The sequence below is a fragment of the Pleurodeles waltl genome, chromosome 7, assembly GCF_031143425.1.
Source record: "Pleurodeles waltl isolate 20211129_DDA chromosome 7, aPleWal1.hap1.20221129, whole genome shotgun sequence".
Lineage (NCBI taxonomy): Eukaryota > Metazoa > Chordata > Amphibia > Caudata > Salamandridae > Pleurodeles > Pleurodeles waltl.
In genome coordinates, this window is record NC_090446.1 from 1,251,683,149 (window position 1) to 1,251,704,688 (window position 21,540).

At 37.6% G+C, this 21,540-nt stretch overlaps 1 protein-coding gene across 1 annotated transcript in view; it reads left to right on the plus strand.

Moving 5' to 3' along the window:
* Nucleotides 1-19,781, plus strand: part of LOC138246134 (myosin-4) — a 45,781-nt gene extending 26,000 nt beyond the window's left edge. Inside the window, exons 21-40 of the mRNA XM_069200405.1 lie at nucleotides 1-137; nucleotides 2,239-2,494; nucleotides 4,969-5,211; nucleotides 5,987-6,163; nucleotides 6,244-6,389; nucleotides 6,482-6,572; nucleotides 6,860-7,249; nucleotides 7,756-7,882; nucleotides 9,437-9,555; nucleotides 10,484-10,680; nucleotides 10,789-10,972; nucleotides 11,057-11,222; nucleotides 11,334-11,458; nucleotides 11,689-11,997; nucleotides 12,115-12,318; nucleotides 13,021-13,146; nucleotides 13,233-13,403; nucleotides 13,481-13,585; nucleotides 17,040-17,135; nucleotides 19,518-19,781. Of these exons, the coding sequence (XP_069056506.1) occupies nucleotides 1-137; nucleotides 2,239-2,494; nucleotides 4,969-5,211; nucleotides 5,987-6,163; nucleotides 6,244-6,389; nucleotides 6,482-6,572; nucleotides 6,860-7,249; nucleotides 7,756-7,882; nucleotides 9,437-9,555; nucleotides 10,484-10,680; nucleotides 10,789-10,972; nucleotides 11,057-11,222; nucleotides 11,334-11,458; nucleotides 11,689-11,997; nucleotides 12,115-12,318; nucleotides 13,021-13,146; nucleotides 13,233-13,403; nucleotides 13,481-13,585; nucleotides 17,040-17,135; nucleotides 19,518-19,670 (3,522 nt within the window). The 3' untranslated portion in view covers nucleotides 19,671-19,781. The remainder of the gene's footprint in view (nucleotides 138-2,238; nucleotides 2,495-4,968; nucleotides 5,212-5,986; nucleotides 6,164-6,243; nucleotides 6,390-6,481; nucleotides 6,573-6,859; nucleotides 7,250-7,755; nucleotides 7,883-9,436; nucleotides 9,556-10,483; nucleotides 10,681-10,788; nucleotides 10,973-11,056; nucleotides 11,223-11,333; nucleotides 11,459-11,688; nucleotides 11,998-12,114; nucleotides 12,319-13,020; nucleotides 13,147-13,232; nucleotides 13,404-13,480; nucleotides 13,586-17,039; nucleotides 17,136-19,517) is intronic.
* Nucleotides 19,782-21,540: the final 1,759 nt, after the last annotated feature.

Here is a 21,540-nt window from a genome sequence, read left to right on the forward strand (position 1 = left end):
GTGTTCTTTAAAGCTGGTTTACTGGGCTTACTGGAAGAAATGCGAGATGATCGATTAGCAGAAGTCATCACACGTCTTCAAGCTCTGTGCCGTGGCTATTTGAGCAGGATTGAGTATCAGAAAATGGTACAAAGAAGGTACTTTATTACAAGTTTATATAGTTTGTAAATTTTAAATCAGTCTTCTATGGTTGGTGTTTGTTATTCAGACTATTTATTGATTGTTTTGCATAATTATAAAACTAGCTTTTGAAAACTACAAAGTCTGGAAAGGCCATGTCACTATGAAAGTCAAAATCTAGTTAGGTTGAATAACTTAGTCAAAACTAAACATAAGGATGCTACCTCAGACAGGTCAAATATCTATTAGGTCTCATATGGCTATTTATGAGTTAAGCCAACAGTTGTCAGAGGAATAGTCCTGCAGAGATTTATGGTGATAGAAATACTGCTACAACCATAGGGCGGCTCCGGATTCTGTTTTTTAATGAAGTTGTTGGTAGTATCCAAAACATGACCTCCTCACAATTTAAAAAAAAGTCAAAAATGCATTACACCTCACAGAATATATTTTTTATCTGGTTATTTTTTATTTTGATCTCCTTAAGGAATATTCCTAAAGTTGACTACTTTACAATATTTGGAAAAATTGAAGCACGATTTAGAGGGTTGTGTTTACCTTTGCAGGTGGCCTGCCCAGAAGGGTCACCTACAAAATGTAGAGATCCCCACCAGGACAGTGGTGATTGTTTTGAAAAAATGGCTCCCATAGAATCAGTTGGAGCACTTCTGTTGGTATTCCACCTTAGTATCAATGCTAGAAGATTGTACTACTAGAATATTGTAGACAAAATATTGAGAGCCAAAATATTGTGAGGTATGTTTATATAGGAAAGTATATGTTTTCTTTACTTAACTCTACACCTTTAACCTTGATGTATATACATTCAGGGTACGGAGATGTGGAGTTAAGAATAGTAAACCTATAATTGCCTATATGCACCTACTTCTCAGTATTTTGGTCCTCGATATTTTGGGAACAACATTTTGGTAGCATCATGTTTCTGTATTTATCACAACATGTGATTCTTTTGTCAAACCAGCTGGCTGTCCTGCCATAGCCATCAATCACTATTTTTGAGTTTTACAGAAACAAATCCGCCCAGTGAGCGATTATTTCTGCAAAACACAACAATCAAGAGCTCTGAAGTGCAAAGCTATTAAGTACTGGGCATTCCTACCTATTCAGCTGGTGGCCTGATGACCGAAGGGCTGCCACAACAAAGGTCTCCAGTGCAGGAGTGCCACTAAACCCTATATATTGGCCTTTTTGTACCATCATTGTGTAGAAATCATGCTCAATACACTTCACCTAAAACATTTGAAATAGACCACATAAAATAAATAGGAGTTCAATTTACAAATTATAAATAAAACAGAGTGCAAAGATCCAATATAAACACAATTACACAAAATGTAATAGTTGCGCTACCAGCTACCTCAAGAAGGAAGTTGCATAATGAACTGAGTAAAGGGAACAGCAAAAAAGAGGTATGTAATATGACTATTAAATAGTATCAATAAGCCCAAACACAAAATATGCAAATTACCCCTTCCTGATAATTAAAAAGGTAGAAAGCTGGAAGAAAAGAGCAAGGACCACTAATGAAAATGACTGGTCTTTGATATATCTCATGCAGTTATTTTGAGGGTTTAAGGAAAACAATAACAACGAAAAGTAAAGTGATTAAATACATTTGTAAATGAAAGGAAATTTGAATGAATCATCAATCAAGGGAAATAGTCTTATTTGGATATGGTAAACATAACAGTAGCAAAGATCATAATTTAACCAGGTTGGCATAGAAACTGAGGATACATGAGAAGGTGAGAAAGACTCAGATGATGCTAATACACTTTAAAATCATGTTTCACAAACTGCTATAGATAGGTTACCCTATATTAGCCATCCTTCTGACTTTTAGGTAACCACAGTGAATGGGTGGAAAGATTTTGAAGCTGTGATACCCAGTTATTTAAGGAAGTGAAGGTAAATAGTGATACAAAATGTGGTCGGAAGTTTGATGATGTGATGGGAAGAAACTTTCATTTAATTTTTTTTAGGTGATTTGCCTTTTAAAGCTTTACAATAATTAACTGCACAGCATATTGTATAAATACACACTGAATGACAAACAGTTTGCATGATGAGGTTAATGTTAATGTGTTTATCTCGCAGGGAAGCTCTCTTCACAATACAGTATAACATTAGATCATTCATGAATGTCAAACACTGGCCATGGATGAAGCTATACTTCAAAATTAAACCTCTGTTAAAGAGCGCAGAATCCGAGAAGGAGATGGCGAACATGAAGGAAGAATTTGAAAAAACTAAAGAAGCTCTTGCTAAGTCAGAGGCAAAAAGAAAAGAATTGGAAGAGAAAATGTCTTCTATAATTCAAGAAAAAAATGACCTTCATCTCCAAGTTCAATCAGTATGTATAAGCCATCTGAATTGAAAACTATGTTGATACACATCTGCATAATCACTACACATCAAGTTCATCCTTGTAGACTGTAAAAATATCATTATAACTTTCCATGTTAAATGATCTAATTTCAGGAACACATTACATGTATATTATAGTAATGTTTTTATGGACACAAAAAGATTTAGAAACGGGGCTGTTTTAGAGTGACATCACAGGAATGATACATGTATTGCCTTTAAATCAGTGTGGACTTTTAACTTTGATATAGGAAAGAGAAGGCTTAGTTTTGGATAAGATGCCCACCACCTTCTCTTTTCTACCCTGGCAAACACAAAGTATCCATAGGACCAACTTCAAGGGCATAAAGGTTTGAACAATCAGCAATGGGGGCGACCAGAATAATTCATATGAAAAGTGTTTGAGCTCTATTGTCACAGTTCTGAGTCTTACCACCATTCACATGACTATTTCCCAAGTGATTTATACTCTTCACAGGGAAGGGAGTATGGACAGGGAATATGGACAGTCATTTGTTATGATCTTTTAGTACTGATATTCCACAAAAATGCCCTCTGCCTGACTTCAACTGGCACTGGTAGGCTGCAGACACACCTTCTCACATCTACCAAATCCTATAATTAGCAGCAGGAATGATCAGTACCTAGGATTGCAAAGTGTAAACAAACTAAACCATACGTAGGGAGTTAGTGACAATACTAATAGCACAAACAGTGAGACACAGTCTTGACTTAATGAGCATGATGCTGATTTTGAACAACTTACTTCTTTCAGTGAATACAGGAGATGGGAGTGGTTTTGTAGAGTCAGGAGCTCTACTATATCGAGCTTCTTTATTTTTTTCCATTTGCAATAACGTGGGCTATGAATTTCTAATAAACTCCCAAATATTCATATACATTTATGTGGCAAACTACACTGAGGTCTGTGTTTATGATCTATTTGATATTACATACGTTCATATTCAGAGACGTGTAACAGAACCTTTAGAATTATTATCTTAGATACCTCGTACTTTTATGTAAGCAGGCAAATTAAAACAATGTTTGCTTAGATTCACAGAAAGAAACTTTGCAGGCAGGGATCAAGGAACTAATGGGTATTGACATAAGACCTGCAACAGTTAATGAGGAATAAACTAGGAAGTGCTCAAAGTTCTTCGGTAGGAAGCATTGTTTGTATGGGAGCAGTACTTTTCTTGCTCCACTTGGTTTATGGCTAAAATCTTTTTATTCAAATCACTGAAGAGTAACCTGGAAAGGTGATGTCAACCAATGAATTCAAAGCACACACCCTAAAACTGAGCAGTATGATGTCGCCTAAACATAATATTTCATATAAACAGCCCGCATGTATTCCCAGCTGCCTTAATCAATACCACTTCAAGGACCACAAAAAATGTAAAAAGCAGAGAAACAATCAGCAAAAATAACAAGAGAAACAAACACAGAGGTTTTGTGGATCTCATTCATTAACAGGCCTTTTCCATGTACGTAGACTCTATGCCTTTATAAGATATGTAGAGATTATGAAAAATGTTTTTGCGTAGTACATTATAGGACCAAAATATTTGTGTGACTTTCCAGTGAGATGTATTATACGGTTTTAACCATATACCAAAATTGCACTGTATTTAGGGCCACATGAACGAAATTCAGGTTTTGCGACTCGCAATTTGCGAGTCGCAAAACCTTATGTACAACAGTGTCAATGACACTGTTTGCGATTCCCAATGGGGTTGCAAATGACCTACCTCATGAATATTCGTGTGGTAGGTCGCAATTTACGACCCCATTGGGAATGGCTGCCCTCACAGGGATGGTGGCCTGCTGGAGGCAGCATACCATGTCTGTGAATGCTTTTAAATAAAGCAGTTTTTTCTTTAAATGCAGCCAGTTTTCCTTAAAGGAAAACAAGATGCATATCAAAAACAAAAAATGAAAAGTTTTCTTTTCATTTTTTCAGAGCAGGCAGTGGTCCGCGGGACTACTGCCTGCTCTGAAAAAATGTTTTCGCTGCCATTCACAGAGGGGAAGGGGTCATAACTGCGATTGTTTTACGACCGTGTTCGTGGTCACAAAACAATCATACATGGGACTGCGACTCGCAATTATGAAGGAAACATCCCTTCCTAATTGCGACTCACAAACCCTTTTTGTGATTTGGTAAATAGATTAACGAATCGCAAAAATGGGTCTGTATTACCAAATAGCATTTTTCAGCCCGATTTGCCGTTTGCGACTTGAAAAATGCTTCATACATCTGGCCCTATGTTCTTTATTATTTAATATATTTCCATAAACATCCAGTTCTTTAACTATTCTAAAATTATGAAAGTCTTTGCATATTTCAGAATACTTTATGAACTAAATTTTTAAATGTACGCCTGATTTTTATATACCAATTAGATAACCTTAGGTAAAGACTTACTGAAAAACCTGCATCATTTTTCTCTGCAGGAATCTGAGAATCTTGCAGATGCTGAAGAACGGTGTGACCAGCTCATCAAAACAAAAATACAACTTGAAGCCAAAGCAAAAGAACTGAATGAACGCCTGGAGGATGAAGAGGAGTCCAATGCTGAACTAACAGCAAGGAAGAGGAAGCTAGAGGATGAGTGCTCTGAATTAAAGAAAGATATTGATGACCTTGAATTAACATTGGCCAAAGTTGAGAAGGAGAAACATGCTACAGAAAACAAGGTAATATATTACATTCACTTGCAGACACTTAAGGGTCTCATTATGACCCTTTCAGTCTTAATACCACCAGGGCCGCGGTGGTTGTCGGACCGCTGCCAGTTGTTGCAGTCTGACAGCCACATTACGACCGTGGCCGTTGCGCCATGGTTTGACTGCCAGCACCACCACTTTTCCTCCACTGGTGCTGACTGTCCTAATCTGCCAGGGCAGTGCTACAAGTCCTCTCTCTGCCGGAAATTACATGGCGTAAGCCCCAACATTTAAAGGCTGGCAGAGATGGGGTGCAGGGGGCCCTGGGGGGGGCCTGCACTGCGTATGCACCTGACATGGGCAGTGCAGGGCCCCCTCCTGCCAGCCCCGTCACGATTCTGACTCTCTACTTTGCAGACAGTGAAAATCACGACGGGTGCTGGTGCACCCTACGCACTACAGCATTGCTGCTGGCTCTATTATGAGCCAGCGTCAATGTTGTAGGCCATTTCCCCTGGGTCAGCGGGCGGAATCTCTGTTTCCAACCGCTTACCCAGCTGGAAACTCTTAATGGGGCCCACTGGAAGGGGACCTCTCAGGCAGCAACCAGACTGCAGGAGTTTGGCAGACGGCCTTTTCTGTCCGCCAAACTCATAATTACCCCTTAAGTATGTCCTTGAGTGTCGTCCAAATAACAAGGACATATGCCGCGTTGTTGGTGGAATAAATACATATATACTTACTATCACATTTGCTGTCATTTGTTGTAAATAAGCTCCTCAAATAACCTTAACTATTTCTTAAGGTAAAAAATCTTACTGAAGAAATGGCAGCTTTGGATGAGAATATTGCAAAATTGACAAAAGAAAAGAAAGCTCTACAGGAGGCCCACCAACAGACACTAGATGATCTGCAGGCTGAGGAAGACAAAGTAAACACGCTTACCAAAGCCAAGAGCAAGCTCGAGCAGCAAGTAGATGATGTGAGTTGAGTATTCAATATAAACTGTGACCCACCTTTTGAATTCTGGGCAGATAGATATTAATTTTTATTTCATTGCAGCTTGAAGGGTCTCTGGAACAAGAAAAGAAACTCAGGATGGATCTTGAAAGAGCAAAAAGAAAGCTTGAAGGAGATCTGAAATTAGCTCAGGACACAATCATGGATTTAGAAAATGATAGGCAACAACTTGACGAAAAACTGAAAAAGTATGAACCGCACTGCATGCAAATGACATTTGTATTATTGTTATATCTTTCTCAAGTTGCACTTGTGCTGATGTATCTTTCTCTTCAAAAAGGAAGGACTTTGAAATCAGCCAGTATCAAAGCAGAATTGAAGACGAGCAAATTCTTGGTTCTCAGTTGCAGAAGAAAATCAAAGAGTTACAGGCAAGGAAAAATATGATTTAATTGCTGTATACTCATATTACAACAACTATAGTAGCATTTTTTCAATAAAATACAAAAAACTACCAGCAAACACTATAAAGAAATATAGCTCAACTATTGTTGATTCTTAAGCTACATCTGAACACTATCAGTAATATGAATAGAATGTGTACAAGAAAATATAAATATTCAGCTAAATAAAGTATACAAAATGAAATCACATATCTTACAAAAATACTCGGCATGTTTATGATACACAGTCATATTGGATGATTTTCACCCTCTAGGCTCGCATAGAGGAACTTGAGGAAGAAATAGAGGCAGAACGGGCAGCTCGAGCTAAGGCAGAGAAGCAGAGATCTGATCTCTCCAGGGAACTTGAAGAGATCAGCGAGAGGCTGGAGGAAGCAGGTGGGGCCACCTCAGTTCAGATTGAGATGAACAAAAAGCGAGAAGCAGAGTTCCAGAAAATGCGCCGTGACCTAGAAGAGTCAACTCTGCAGCATGAAGCTACAGCAGCCGCTCTGCGCAAGAAGCATGCAGACAGTGCAGCAGAACTTGGGGAACAAATTGATAGTCTGCAGAGAGTCAAACAGAAACTGGAGAAGGAGAAGAGTGAACTGAAGATGGAGATTGATGATCTTGCAAGTAACATGGAGACAGTCTCTAAAGCAAAGGTGCGTTTCAAAACTAATGATTGAACCTGCCAGGACATTTTTGGACAAATATTACCATAAGCCTCAATAATGCAATGTACAGTGATTTATTGTTAGCACAGATTCCATCAGGAGGCAATTTTGTTATGTTATTAGAGTAACTGGAAGCAAGGGATGCAATGCATTATTATATCTAAATAAATTCTAAAGAAGTGAATTAGCCCTTTGAGTCACAAATTCAATTCAATTGGATCTGTTCTGGTGGAAAATGTAGAGCCTATCTTTCTGCCTATGACTGTTAAAACGTGGTGTGATTAAAATTCAGGAAGTTCTACTGTCAATCAGAGTATGAAAATTAGAATGTGTGTTATATTTGTATATATTGGGAGGTACTTTAATATTTGTTTGTATCTGTGTGCCACATTCAGTACAAGAACCATTATTCATTTATGGTTTCAAAAGGATTCATTCATTATATTTGTTTTTTACAAATGTTTCATGTTATATCCATGCTATGTGTCTCATAGGCTAATTATGAAAAGATTTGTCGGGCACTAGAAGATCAAGTTAGTGAACTTAAATCTAAGGACGAAGAACACCAAAGACAGATCAATGACATATCAGCTCATAGAGCTCGACTACAGACAGAAAATGGTAAAACACATACATACTAATTTTTCTATTGCAATGTATTTCAATATGAAGCGCATTGATGCAGCTGTATGATTGGTGTATACTAGAAGTGCTACTTAACACAGGATAAGCGTGCAAGTGTGTGAACCAATGTTTTATCTTTGGCTATTGTCTTTAGTTGGTTGTTTTTAGCTTCAGACACATGATTAGCTCTCCTTGCTTAGCACTTATATAAGCAGTTACTAATCTTCCTTATCAGGAAATGTGCATTATTAAAATAATAGTCCTGGGCATATTTGGAGTAGAACAGAGGCTCATGCAATGAAAAGCAGTTTCCATCTGCCCATTCACACATCTCCTGGTAGGAAATCTCTTCACTTAATTCACTGCTGCTAAGGCCCTAAGCATATTGATAACTCAGAGTTTGGTACAACCTATCCGGAATATGGATCTAAATGTAAAACTCAAGGGTGCTAACACTCAATGTGAGAGTTTGTGATCATGTCCAGTTATTACGAAGTGGATGCATTTCTTGGTAATTTGCAACGCATGCTGATTCATGAGTGTCCTTTATTTCATGTTTACTGTCTGACTATTATTCAATTCTGGGGTTTTCAATGTTCCACCAATAGCTTTTATCAACTTTTGCTGTAATTTTGTACAGTGGAATCTCACTTGCATCCAATTTTTGGCAGCCCACACTTCCACCTTCATGGTCTCTGTTACAAAACCATACTACTTCTAGTCTTCTAACTGTTGATATACTTGAAAGACCCTAGCTTGTTGCTGTGTGCATTTGGTGGAAGTTGTTAGTTTGCCTCATTTGTACTCCATTGGCACTATTTTTGTAACAATGCTTCACTCTAAATACCAACTTGTGATTATGCCAATTTAGAAAAAGATACTGATTGTTTGGACTCATGATTAGAATCCCTTACCATTGATCCATCATGTGCCATATTACTTTCAATGGTCACTAACATATCTTGAATTATGGTATTGCTTCATTACCTTTTAAAGTATGAACATCTGTAATTTCATAGTAAGCAGTACATTTGTCTTTCACGGCAGGAGTCACTCTATACATAGTTGATGATGGACTTGCAAAAGCATTAGAAAGCATGGTGATATCAGTAGACATGATATTGAAGTTAGCACACAGAGTGCATGAATGACCTAATGCAAATTGTGAACTAGGACAATGTGATTGTCTTAATGAGGAAGCTTACGTTTAGCTGTCCTAACCACTGCATTGCCCCCTGAACTTTTAAATGTTATTATTTTTGTGTATTAAAACAATTGTTCATTGAAAAGCTTCAAAATTAATAGAAAATAATTTACAGGTGAAAAGCACAATGTAAACATAAGTGCAAGCAAAGAAATCTCTTAAAATTGAATCACTCATAGGAAATTGCAATATTTGTCATTGTTATTAGGGAAATATGATATTACTATACCCAAGTGGTTCAGCTAGGTCCCTAAATAAATACAGTACAAGTAAGTAGAATTGGTATTTGAATAAATTGACCATGATTACATGGTTGACTCATCGTACGTTTCTCTTCCTTTTGGCAGGGGAATTTTCACGTCAGCTAGAAGAAAAAGATGCACTGGTCTCTCAGCTTTCAAGAGGCAAACAGGCCTTCACCCAACAAATCGAAGAGCTAAAAAGGCAACTTGAAGAGGAGACAAAGGTATGATCTCATGAGTGTGATTTAACTGAAGGACAAGAAATGGATACTGGAAACAGGAAGGAAGAAAAGGAAGAAGGAATTGCAGTGAGAGTGTGTTAACATTTCAGTAATCCTGAGACATAAACCCACACACATGTTTTTAAAGTGTTAGCTTGAAGAAAATGTATGGACAAAAAACAACAAGATCCTTTCTTAAAAAAAGACAGTTATGAAAATCAATGTGAGAATATATATAAAGCAACATTTTGCTTGTGAAAATGGCAATACGTCTAATCTGGAGTTAAACGAGTCAAACAAGGAAACAGCGACACAGGAATGCAAAAAATGGTTAAGATGATGTATTTAAGGCAGTTTATGCTTTGCCCGTCTAAGCTATGATGACGCAGTGTTTTGTGCAGTGAGTGAAGAAACACAATGCAAATGATGCAGATAAATATAATTCAAACAAATAGGCTTATTAATTGAACAAGTAGTGAGTATGATTTCAAAGATCAAAAAGTCCAGACTGCCATGGCAATCACTGCATGTATCAAATAATCAAAATAATTAGGTGATTGTTGCATTTACTTCATTTTCATACAAAAATATTTAATGAATTCATTAAATCATTAAAATCACAATAGAGTTATCTGTTTGGCATAATTTGAAAGGCGAGTATAGCATTTATGTCCATAAAGCCCCTCATTAAAAATAAAAAAATCTCTTTGGCAGGCCTGCGAGAGAAGTGCAGCACTAGCTGAGTTTATAAGAATATATTTACCTTGGATAAAGTCGTATTGCATTTTAAATAATTGCATAAGTACATCAGAATAACCCTTTGTGACTTGCTCTACCATATATGCCTTGCATTTAAAATAGGGAAGCTTGTTTTTAGAAACTATGCTGTTATAGCAATTCAATGAATTCACTGTAACCATTACTTTTACAGGCAAAAAATGCTCTTGCACATGGATTACAGTCAGCCCGCCATGACTGTGACTTACTGCGCGAGCAATATGAAGAGGAGCAGGAGGCAAAGGCTGAGCTGCAACGCGCCTTGTCCAAGGCCAACAGTGAGGTTGCTCAGTGGAGGACCAAGTATGAGACAGATGCCATCCAGCGTACAGAAGAACTTGAGGATGCAAAGTAGGCCTCCTTAAGTTAAAATTTCCTGGCCAAATATATTTTTTATTGTGTTTGCATTTGTTTAAATAGTATCTCATTGTGAAATTTTACAATTGAATTTTCCTTCAGAAAAAAACTTGCCCAGCGTCTTCAGGAAGCTGAAGAACAAATTGAAGCTGTAAATTCCAAATGTGCCTCACTTGAAAAGACGAAGCAGCGGCTTCAAAATGAAGTGGAAGATCTTATGATTGACGTGGAAAGATCCAACAGTGCCTGTGCAGCTCTTGACAAAAAACAGAAAAACTTTGACAAGGTATTACTGAACCAGGTTTCAGCTTTTAACAGGTTGTCGATTGCCTAGTTGTTAAATTTATATAAATTGTAAGCTGTATTTTAGATTCTTGCAGAATGGAAACAGAAATATGAAGAAACTCAGGCAGAGCTTGAATCTGCCCAGAAGGAATGCCGAAGCCTGAGCACAGAACTCTTTAAGATGAAGAATGCATACGAGGAGTCCCTGGATCATCTTGAAACTCTGAAGCGGGAGAATAAAAACTTACAGCGTAAGGATCTTTTTTATTTACATTAAACACAAGTATACTGTATCACTTAGTAGTATATTTATTGTCATTTCATGATCATTAATTATATTTGGTTCTTCTTTTTGAAAACAGAGGAGATTTCTGATCTCACTGAGCAGGTTTCAGATGGAGCAAAATATGTCCATGAACTGGAGAAAGCAAAGAAGCAAATTGAGCAGGAAAAGGGTGAAATTCAGACAGCTCTTGAAGAAGCAGAGGTATTTCATACTACCCTTCTCACATCTCACATCAATTTACTATAAATGTCATATTTTTCCAAGCAGTCCAAATTCTGCTGATACCAGCTAAAGATCACTAAAATAAGTTAGAAAACACATAACATATTTCTTAAATTTATTTTTAATGATCGTGAAAAGTGGTGTATATTTTCTGGATTCTTCTGTTAAGACTATGTGTGCATTTTAATGATTTTATCACTTAAACCTAGGCTTCACTTGAACATGAAGAGGGAAAAATACTACGCATACAGCTAGAGTTGACACAAGTAAAATCTGAGATAGATAGGAAGATTGCAGAAAAAGATGAAGAAATTGACCAACTGAAAAGAAACCACCAAAGAGTTATAGACACCTTGCAGACCACGCTTGATGCTGAAATCCGAAGCAGGAATGATGCTGTAAGGTTAAAGAAGAAGATGGAAGGTGACCTAAATGAAATGGAGATCCAGTTGAGCCACGCCAACCGCCAAGCAGCAGAATCCCAAAAGCAGCTGAGGAATGTCCAGGGCCAACTTAAGGTAGTCTTTGCTGTTATATTTTGTATTTTGTTAACATTTTCTTGAGTCACATCTAAAGAACAAAATTATTATTGATTACATTTTGGAGGATGTAAAAGTTAGGTAATCTTTTAACAGGATGCACAAATTCATTTGGATGATGCACTGCGTGGTCAAGAAGACTTGAAAGAACAACTGGCCATGGTGGAGCGCAGAGCCAACTTGATGCAGGCAGAGATTGAAGAGATGAGAGCTGCCTTGGAGCAGTCTGAAAGGAGCAGAAAGGTGGCCGAGCAAGAATTGCTCGACACAAGTGAACGTGTTCAACTCTTACATACACAGGTACAGAACTCTAGAAGGCTATTGCAAACACAGAAACACATGCAACCAAATCTCTGAACAAACATGTGAATATATCTCTCTGTACCATTGACTAATAACTGACATTTACTGTTGACATTAGTATACATTTTTCTTGTAGTTGGATAGAGACACATACTGTAAATTGTGGAACCATCCAATTCCCTTACACGATTAAAGCTAATTTTCAAGAAATGGAGCTGTCACAAGAATATTACTTATGTTATGATCAACAAATTATCTGAATATTAATCTGACCCGTACCAATTATATTACAACATAATTTCAGCTTGTGTAGAGATTATTGTAGACTTAAGTGTGTGTAGATGCTTATATAAAATTTGCCCTGAAAGGGAGATCCGACCATTGGACAAGAATGTGCCTCCCAAAAGCTCAACACATCCACTCTTTGTTAAGGGTGTCAGGCACTGCGTGTATCATTGCCATCATCAGCTATTCTTGGTGGAGAGACAAGGCAGATAGACAAACACATATTTTTTGACACTACAATCATCATATTTTTTCTTTAAAAACGCTTGCATTTTGTGGCCTTTAATGGAATTAGATAGTTAACTTCTGGAAGTTAAAAAATGTGGGTGTTTTGAGATGAACAAGGATATTACATAGTTAGCAATTTTTTAAGCAAGGGTATAAAGGAAATAACCTATTACTATTTTTAAACAGAACACAAGTTTGATTAACACAAAGAAGAAATTGGAAACTGATATCGCCCAGCTTCAAAGTGAAGTAGAAGAGGCCATTCAGGAAGCACGCAATGCAGAAGAGAAGGCTAAGAAAGCCATCACTGATGTAAGTTTAATGCACATAGGCACTCAGAGTAGCATCCAAAGTAGAAGTTGCATCTCTTTGTTCTAATTTCTTGCCTGATCCAATAGGCTGCTATGATGGCTGAGGAGCTGAAGAAGGAGCAGGACACAAGTGCCCACCTGGAGAGGATGAAGAAGAACTTAGATCAAACAGTGAAAGATCTCCAGCACCGTCTGGAAGAGGCTGAGCAGCTGGCACTGAAGGGTGGCAAGAAGCAGCTCCAGAAACTAGAGGCCAGAGTGAGTATATCAGCAATAGGATTATGTCTCTGATAACCACTTGATTTAATCACTCTCTATTTAAATTTTAAATTTAGATTCGTGAACTGGAAAATGAAGTTGAAAATGAACAAAAACGCAGTGTGGAGGCTACCAAAGGCTTACGAAAATATGAAAGGAGAGTTAAAGAACTTTCATATCAGGTACACAAGTATTCACAAGTCTTGATTTTTATGTGGCAGACATCAATAATGTGCAAATTCAATTCGTAAAAGTAACCTGATATTAAAGCAAGGTTCGGATCCTGAGAGGCATTTTCTACTCAGCTTTTTAAGTTTGTTTATTAGTTTTTAATATAGAGAAAACACAATAACAAATAGAAAACAGAATATAGTCTATATTTTCTAAAGGGAATATGTTTTGTAAAACAAGAATTATATTGTTTCTTGAAAGAAAGAAAATTCTAAGGTCAGTGTTAATGGGCAACTCTAAAACAAGTTTTTAGTAACGTTGTTTTCTCTCCCATTATAGTTAAATTGAGTGGACAGGGTACTTTGGAAGTTACTTAGTGTGTGAAAATACCTGAACGTTCCACTTGGGTAAAAAAATCTACCTGAAATATTTGGGTGACCGCCCACCTTAAGCAAACTGCTGTTCATGAACAAAATAATGCTATTCATGTTTGGATTTGTAGTTTCACACAAATTACCTGAACTGTCTACACTGTAAATTTCTACCTAAAGGGGCACTTGCGTTACAAAAAATTACATAAGTGGTACACCTTGGAGAAAATTTCTCGATGAAATTCCCAAATATGGCTGATAGCGTAATCTTTGTAATTTCACATAAGGTTTGTTATGTGAAATTAGCAAGATTACACCAATTACGCCTGCGTAATTAAAATGTTGTCCAGGCCTAATCAATACATAACTTCCTACTACTGCTTTTTCCACAGTGTACTAATTGAACATATGTATATCGAACCCTCTTATCCAGTGGTTCCCAACCTTTTAACTTCTGTGGACCCTCACTTTATCATTACTGGAGCCCAGGGACCCCCACTGAATCTTTATAGGAATCCAGGGACCCCCCACTGAGTCATTACTGAAAGCTAGGGACATAGGGCCTGATTCTAACTTTGGAGGATGGTGTTAAACCGTCCCAAAAGTGGCGGATATACCACCTACCGTATTACGAGTTCCATAGGATATAATGGACTCGTAATACGGTAGGTGGTATATCCGCCACTTTTGGGACGGTTTAACACCGTCCTCCAAAGTTAGAATCAGGCCCATAATCTGTTAATAATATGTAATTTTCTAACTGTCGCGGACTCCCTGAAGATGCTTCGCGTACCCCCAGGGGTCCCCGGACCACAGGTTGGGAACCTCTACTCTAATCACGTTGGAGGAGTTTCACTATAATGTGTGTGATGCACACTTGACAATAGTAATTGCATCCACTAAGTAGCTGCATTGTAAGTTAAATATATCATAACATTTTTAATTCCTTTTAAGCATATCACTCAAAGATATTGAGGAAGGTGGTGGAGATTAAGACTAGTATATATATACTTAGCTTACAATATAGTATTAAGTATTAGGTTGAAGTAACAAAAGCAATATTATTGAATGTTGATATTCTTGACCTCACTTTTCCAGTGTGTTGGTGCAGTCAGTCATGACATGTTTTTGATTCCTATGAAACATGTTTTGAACATGAGTAGCAGGTCTAGTTTTTCAAATGAGTTGTGTGGCACATTCTACCCCATTTCAACAAAAAAGTATATGATGAAATACTATTTGATGCATATAAACTAACGCCCAGTAAATTAATTGATACACTTGCATTCCATTGGTGAACATTATATGAAACAAGGTACTTTCTCCTTACTCCTTACTTTATGAGGCGTCTATTTGTGGACAAGTTGCTTAGACATGCTTTCTCCCTATTAGCTCAAAAAGAAACAATGAACCAATAGCAGCCCTAAATCATGGGTCCATAGCTTATTATTGCAAATGGTCCCTTGTGGAAAAGAATAAAATGTATATGTGTGCTTTTGTCACTCTGTGGTGGCTCTTAAGGTCTTTACAACAAATTAAGAAAGAAAGAAGCAGGTCTACCAAAAAACACCATAATAAACAGGAGAAAGAAAAGGCATGAGTTTGTTTTATAACTCTTTAGGATGAAACTGGACCTAGTGGCCTCATACGGGTCATAGCATACGAAGTATATCATAGAAAAACGTAATTGGAGGCTGGGAGTATGGTGCACACACCTACAGTAGCCAATCTTTAACTTTAAAAAAGTAGATCACTTCAAGATTATAGTGGGTGCTCGAAATGCAGGAGAGCCACACTTCTTTAGTCAGAAAAGTTCACCAAATTATATAAGATTTCAAGCACTGCAATAATAAATCACTGTATAGTACTGTAATAGATCTCCCATCAAGCAACTCTTTATTCTTATGAAACGAGAATGTGCCACAAAAATCTTACAAAGATCCTCCAAAGAGGTTTCACAGGGTTCAATTTCAAAACAAGAAACCCATAAAACTCCAGCCAAAATCAACACGTGTTTTGTCTTGCAGTAGAATGTCAACCACTTTGTCTCTCTAGCACAATAGTAAATGAATCATCATCACCTAAAGTCAAATGGAGGAATAATGTAGAATTCCACCCATCTCAAAACATCACTGGCATTAGTATTGATGGAGAGTTCTCCAAATGAGTTTGTGGAGTACCATGAGCTTGGGTTGTCGGCATACGATCCTGAATTATAGGGTCTCAATTACAGCTCACTCCGCACCTAACTCATGGTTCCCCATCTTATTTAAAGTTAGGGGAATTGTTTTATTTCTCATGGCAGAACGTCAGCTTGCTAGACTAAGGAAACCCTTGACCCAATGACCCACCCACCACAGGACCACCAGGCCACTGTGGCCATACCCTTGTCTGTTTAGTGCGGGACCACCACCAAGCAAGACATGACAAACTTAGGCAGGGAAAACAAACAATAGTTTATAGGCAGGGAGAAAAATCCTGCAGCATGAATGCCACTACGTATTTAATTTTCTGAAACAAACTCCTACTTTGGAAGTTTACTTTTAAAAAACAAGAAACGTATGCCAAGAGTGTGGCAGATGCAATGAAGGCACAAAGATCCCTGTAAAAATGCAGGGATCTCTAAATATGACAGACGGTCCTAGATTGGGCTTGTGGGGCACTTCACAAATAATAAATGAGGCCTAGGATTTGTTGTTGACACTTACTATATAACACTAACATGTCTTCTGGGGACCTCTATGAGAACAGGACCTGCAGTTTTTTCCAAATTAAACTTTGGCAACAACCACCTAAAGGGGAATGGATTCGCTCCTTCCACTTCCATTGAGACATAGCCATATATCTAAATTGAAGCAATCTCACTAATGCAAATTATTTGTTGATCTATTGTCTAGCCTTTTTCAAACCTGACATCTAGGCAGTTCATTTTATCAGCAGCAGATAGTCTGTTATTTGGAAAGAAAGAGCTATCCTCTTGTCACTATTCCTCTTGTTAGACCACGTCAAATGCCTCACCGATCATGCTTGTCTTCCTTTGCCTCCTACACTATAATATTTTCCCAACCTGTGCTTTCTATTTTACCCTCTCTAGTCAGAGGAAGACAGGAAGAATGTTCTCAGGCTGCAAGATTTGGTCGATAAGCTGCAACTCAAAGTAAAAGCTTATAAACGACAAACTGAAGAAATTGTAAGTGGAATTTTAACATATGTTAGAAATGAATGTCTGTTTTTGTGCTATCAAATTTCTAATGAAAAAATATTAGATTCTTAAAATAGTCTCCAATTGGACCGTGTATTCCATCAGTACATTTGTTACAGTCTGCAGATGATTTAAATATGTTTAGGCGAATCAAGGCAACAGAAAGGTAATTAAAGGATACGGCAAATGGTTAGTTAAATGGATCACTAGTTAATGCAGTAAATGTTACAGCTCCTGATACATACATATCAGATTAGAAACTGTTGTGTTAGCTATCTGCTGACAATATGTTGAGAAATGCAACTGGATGGCTATAGAAAAAAATGGATATACCACAGTTCTGATGTGGCTTATTCAATGTGGCCATTAACTCCAAGTAAAAATGGCTTCATTGGTTATCACAGATGTGTTCACAACTGCACTAATGAGCCCCAAAGTTGAGACGAGAATGCTAAGCAGGGGGGCACAAGTATTACCATTAGGAGTGGAAACTTTAGACAGTACTGTAATCTGAAATGAACAGGGTCAGTGTGTGACGGAAGGAACAAAGGAAGGGTGTAGCCAGTGGAGGCAAAGCTAAGATTCTGGGGCGGGGGTGGGGGGCATGACTTGGTCTTGGGAAATATTAAATAAAATTGTGGCAAGAAAAATTGGTTAAAAGGCAAAGAATGTAGAGGTAATGGAGGGAATCAAAGTTGCAGAGTGTGCCAGTTCCACACTAGAAAGGTAAGTGAATTGGATTATGATAGAGGCAGAAGAATGCTGTTGGAGAAATTAGAGATATTTATAAGGGTGCTCCAGATATTCTTTAAACATCTGCATCAAAACTGGCAGATTATTTTTCCCTTAGAGAGTTCGTCGATAGTCATCGAATATTATTTTGGAAATAAATGAAATAAACGAAAACTCTTTACATTTTACATCCTATTTTTGAGACATGCTTCACTCATTCTTTACTTGTCACTTGTCCATGAATCCTTCTCTAACTTGAGCTCTAAGTGCTCTACGTGTAAAAGTATAACTTGTAGTCATGTTTTCCAAATATATAACCTTTTTATAATGTATGTAAAGGCTGCAAACATGTGAGCTTTATACACTGAAAGCTAATGAGTACACAAGAACACCTGTTGGTGGCAATAAGGGAATGTTTAAAAAAACTATAAATGATCAAAAAAACACTCATTTTAAGTAATGGGAAAAAGTTGATCACTGTAAATTTGGAGTTGTGATGGAATTATTGCACAGGTTATTTACCCCAAAGGGGGGTGTTCACTAATTAACTCCTCCCACACACACACAATTCACATAGATAGATTTCACCTGGAAAACCTAGGTAAAATGCTGAGAGAAAGTCCAAACATACCTAAATCGCCGTGGCAAATACCGATCTGCGTAACATGTTTCATTGCCGTCTACAAAACTAAGACTGATAGTGATTTTCTGCACCTAATAAATACCCTAAAGAACCTACTCGCATGCAGAGCCTTGGGGCCTGATTACAAGTATAGGTGCTATTTAGCGCACCTGATAAATAACAATACCACGGGCTACGTTAATAAATAGAGCCAATGACGAGTTGGTGAGGAATAACATCCAGATTTTGGTGTTTAACCACCACAATCTTCCTAGTACAAGAAATACCATACACAGGTCACTTGTTAAATGTTGGCAGGTTTGACCTGTCGAAATGTAAGGAAGTTAGGTATTTAGTGCATCCGATAATTATCAGATGTGTTAAATACCTTCTAAATCCTAATTCCGAGCAGTGCTTGAACAAGGGTTCACGCACTGGTCAGAGTGTAACGATTAAATTATTATTAGGCCCTATATATTAAAAGATACCATAACACTAATGATCTGAACCTTTAAAAAAAATCTAAAAATCCTTACATTTACATCTGTGAAGTTAATTGCCAATTTTGTCAAAGTTCGCACAAAATAACAGGAACACACCTCCGAAACGAAGATGCTTTCAAGTACTATTCACATGTCTATATATTTGTGCATGCATAAAAGTGGACAGGCAGTTTTTAAGTATGTGAGAAAAGTTTGACTGCAATACAAGTAGTGTTTTTCTTTTTCTTTCGATGAAAACAATTGTGCTTGTGAATTAATTCCATCCTCTAGAAGCCCACAGACTATTATTGTTTTGACTTGGTGTTCACAACTTGGTTCTGTCCCTAGTCATACTCCTTATAGGAGTAAACCTCCGACTGTCGCCAGGAGATTAACATATGACTTTGAAAAGATTGGGAATCCCAGTAAGCACGTAAGCACTCGTGTGCCAATGTCATTCAGGCTGTGTCTCTGCAGGTAAGGACTGAAAACCATATAATTGATAGACCGCATTAATGTGTGGTTTCTTTTTAGGAGGAGCAATCCAATACAAACCTTTCCAAATATCGCAAGATTCAGCATGAGCTGGAAGAGGCTGAAGAGCGCGCTGATATCGCAGAATCGCAGGTTAACAAGCTCAGAGTTAAATCCCGCGAGATAACCAAGATTGGCAAAAGTGAAGAGTGAAAGAGTTTCAAAGCTGGCAGGTCGCTAAGAAATTCACAAAATGTGACATTCCTTGTGACCTGTAAATCCCCTGTACAGTAGCAAATAAATAAAACAATTCCCACGGAATAATGAATGTTTTCTTTTTATTTCAACTGAGATGGCAGGCATAGTTCGCAGAGTACGTTTGCGAAAGAGTTATTGTTTTTTTCTACATCAATTTCAATGAACATGAAGTCTCCATGTAAATATTCCTGTCAACGTTTCGTGCAGGTTTTCATATTTTGGGAGCTAAAGATGAAGCACACCTTAATAGCAATATAAGGCAGACTTGTGATTCAGCTCTGGACACTATTTCTAAATCCGGGGTCCAATGGATCCTTCCTTTCTCAGTTCCGAGGGGTGAGGAGACATACATTAAATGTTCTCATTACAATTGCAGTCTAACCTATTGGCCACAAATTAAATCTCAGAGACCAAATCAAATTCAGAGGGCTTTCTTACAGACTCAAAGTCAAGCCTACATAAATGAGCCTCAAAACCATAGTATAGATATACAGAATCACCAAAGGGGAATTAAAGCATTGCACAACATTGAATTTAATCAGCATGTGCAGAATTAGTATTTCAATAGTGATATGCAAAAAATTTGTAAAAGCATCTAATGTATTAAATCCAGATCCAGATTTTCCTCCCTAACCATTAAATCTAGAATCCTATCTATTGTAATATTTATGGGTTTCAGAGAAATAGGTCAGCACAACTGAACTTCTGTAGAAGTTTCTGTCAGGAAAGGTGAGAGCAATGCTTAATTTGTAAACTATTAAGTCCAGGTTCTCAAATTTTTGTAAGAGGCCACAGCCACTTCCCTCGGCTCCATCCACTTCCTCCACTGGCCCCACCTACTTAGTTTATTGACTCCACCCACATCCTCAACTGACACCGCTAAAGCCAGATGTAATACCTGATCTGAATTTCAGCAAATGAGCCTTCCTCAAATTAGGTTTTGGTGGGTGGTTCCCCTGCCACCACTACCTTTTCAAAGAAATAAAATCAAAAGTGCAAATAAACACAATTTTGGAATAAACTGGCTAAAATGATTAATGCATAAAAAAGGGAAGAAGGTCGAGCACGTACACCAGGGTGTATGTCTTTATCCCCTAAAATACCTGGTCACACCATGTCCTTTCGCACAAATCACTTAAAACCTTGGTGTGTAGCTCTTTCATATGACAGAGCAAGCATGTTGACAAGCATGAAGAATAAAAATAAAATCTCTGGTGCTGCAAAACTATACACATCACAAACCTGCTGGACATGTGTTGCAAATAGATATTAGAAACACTTCAAAACAAGTCAGTATAAAAAAAAGCTGCAGTAGCTTGGAACAAGTAGAAAGTGGAAACATGCAGAAAGAGATTTTAGCTTTTCTGTATCTAAGGACTGCAAAAAAATAAACATATTCTCTATACTTTTTTTTGTAAACTATTAAAATAAAGCAGAAGAAAGAAAAGCAAAAGATGTAATCTGCTGCTCTGGATGGACTTTTTGCAGCTATGCAACAATACTGCTCCTCTCACATCTTTGCCTGGGAAAGGTGTGAAGAGATATAAAGGGGACTGACATCTGAGACTATCTCAGGAAAATAGACCTCCTCAGCTTTAGCTCCCTCCTCATTTACAGCACTAAATAAACGAGAGAGTCCAGGCAAGAAAATATCAGCGTAGGATCACACAAATTGGCTAAGCAGGGAATCCGTAGTGATCTCAGGTTTTCGATTTTCACTGGAATTCAGCAACCAACTGGGCATGTTTTTCTGACATCAAAGGGTATGTATGATGAGATTGTAGCTAAGGTGATAGGCAGAATTTATTTTCTTTTTGAGGGGCAT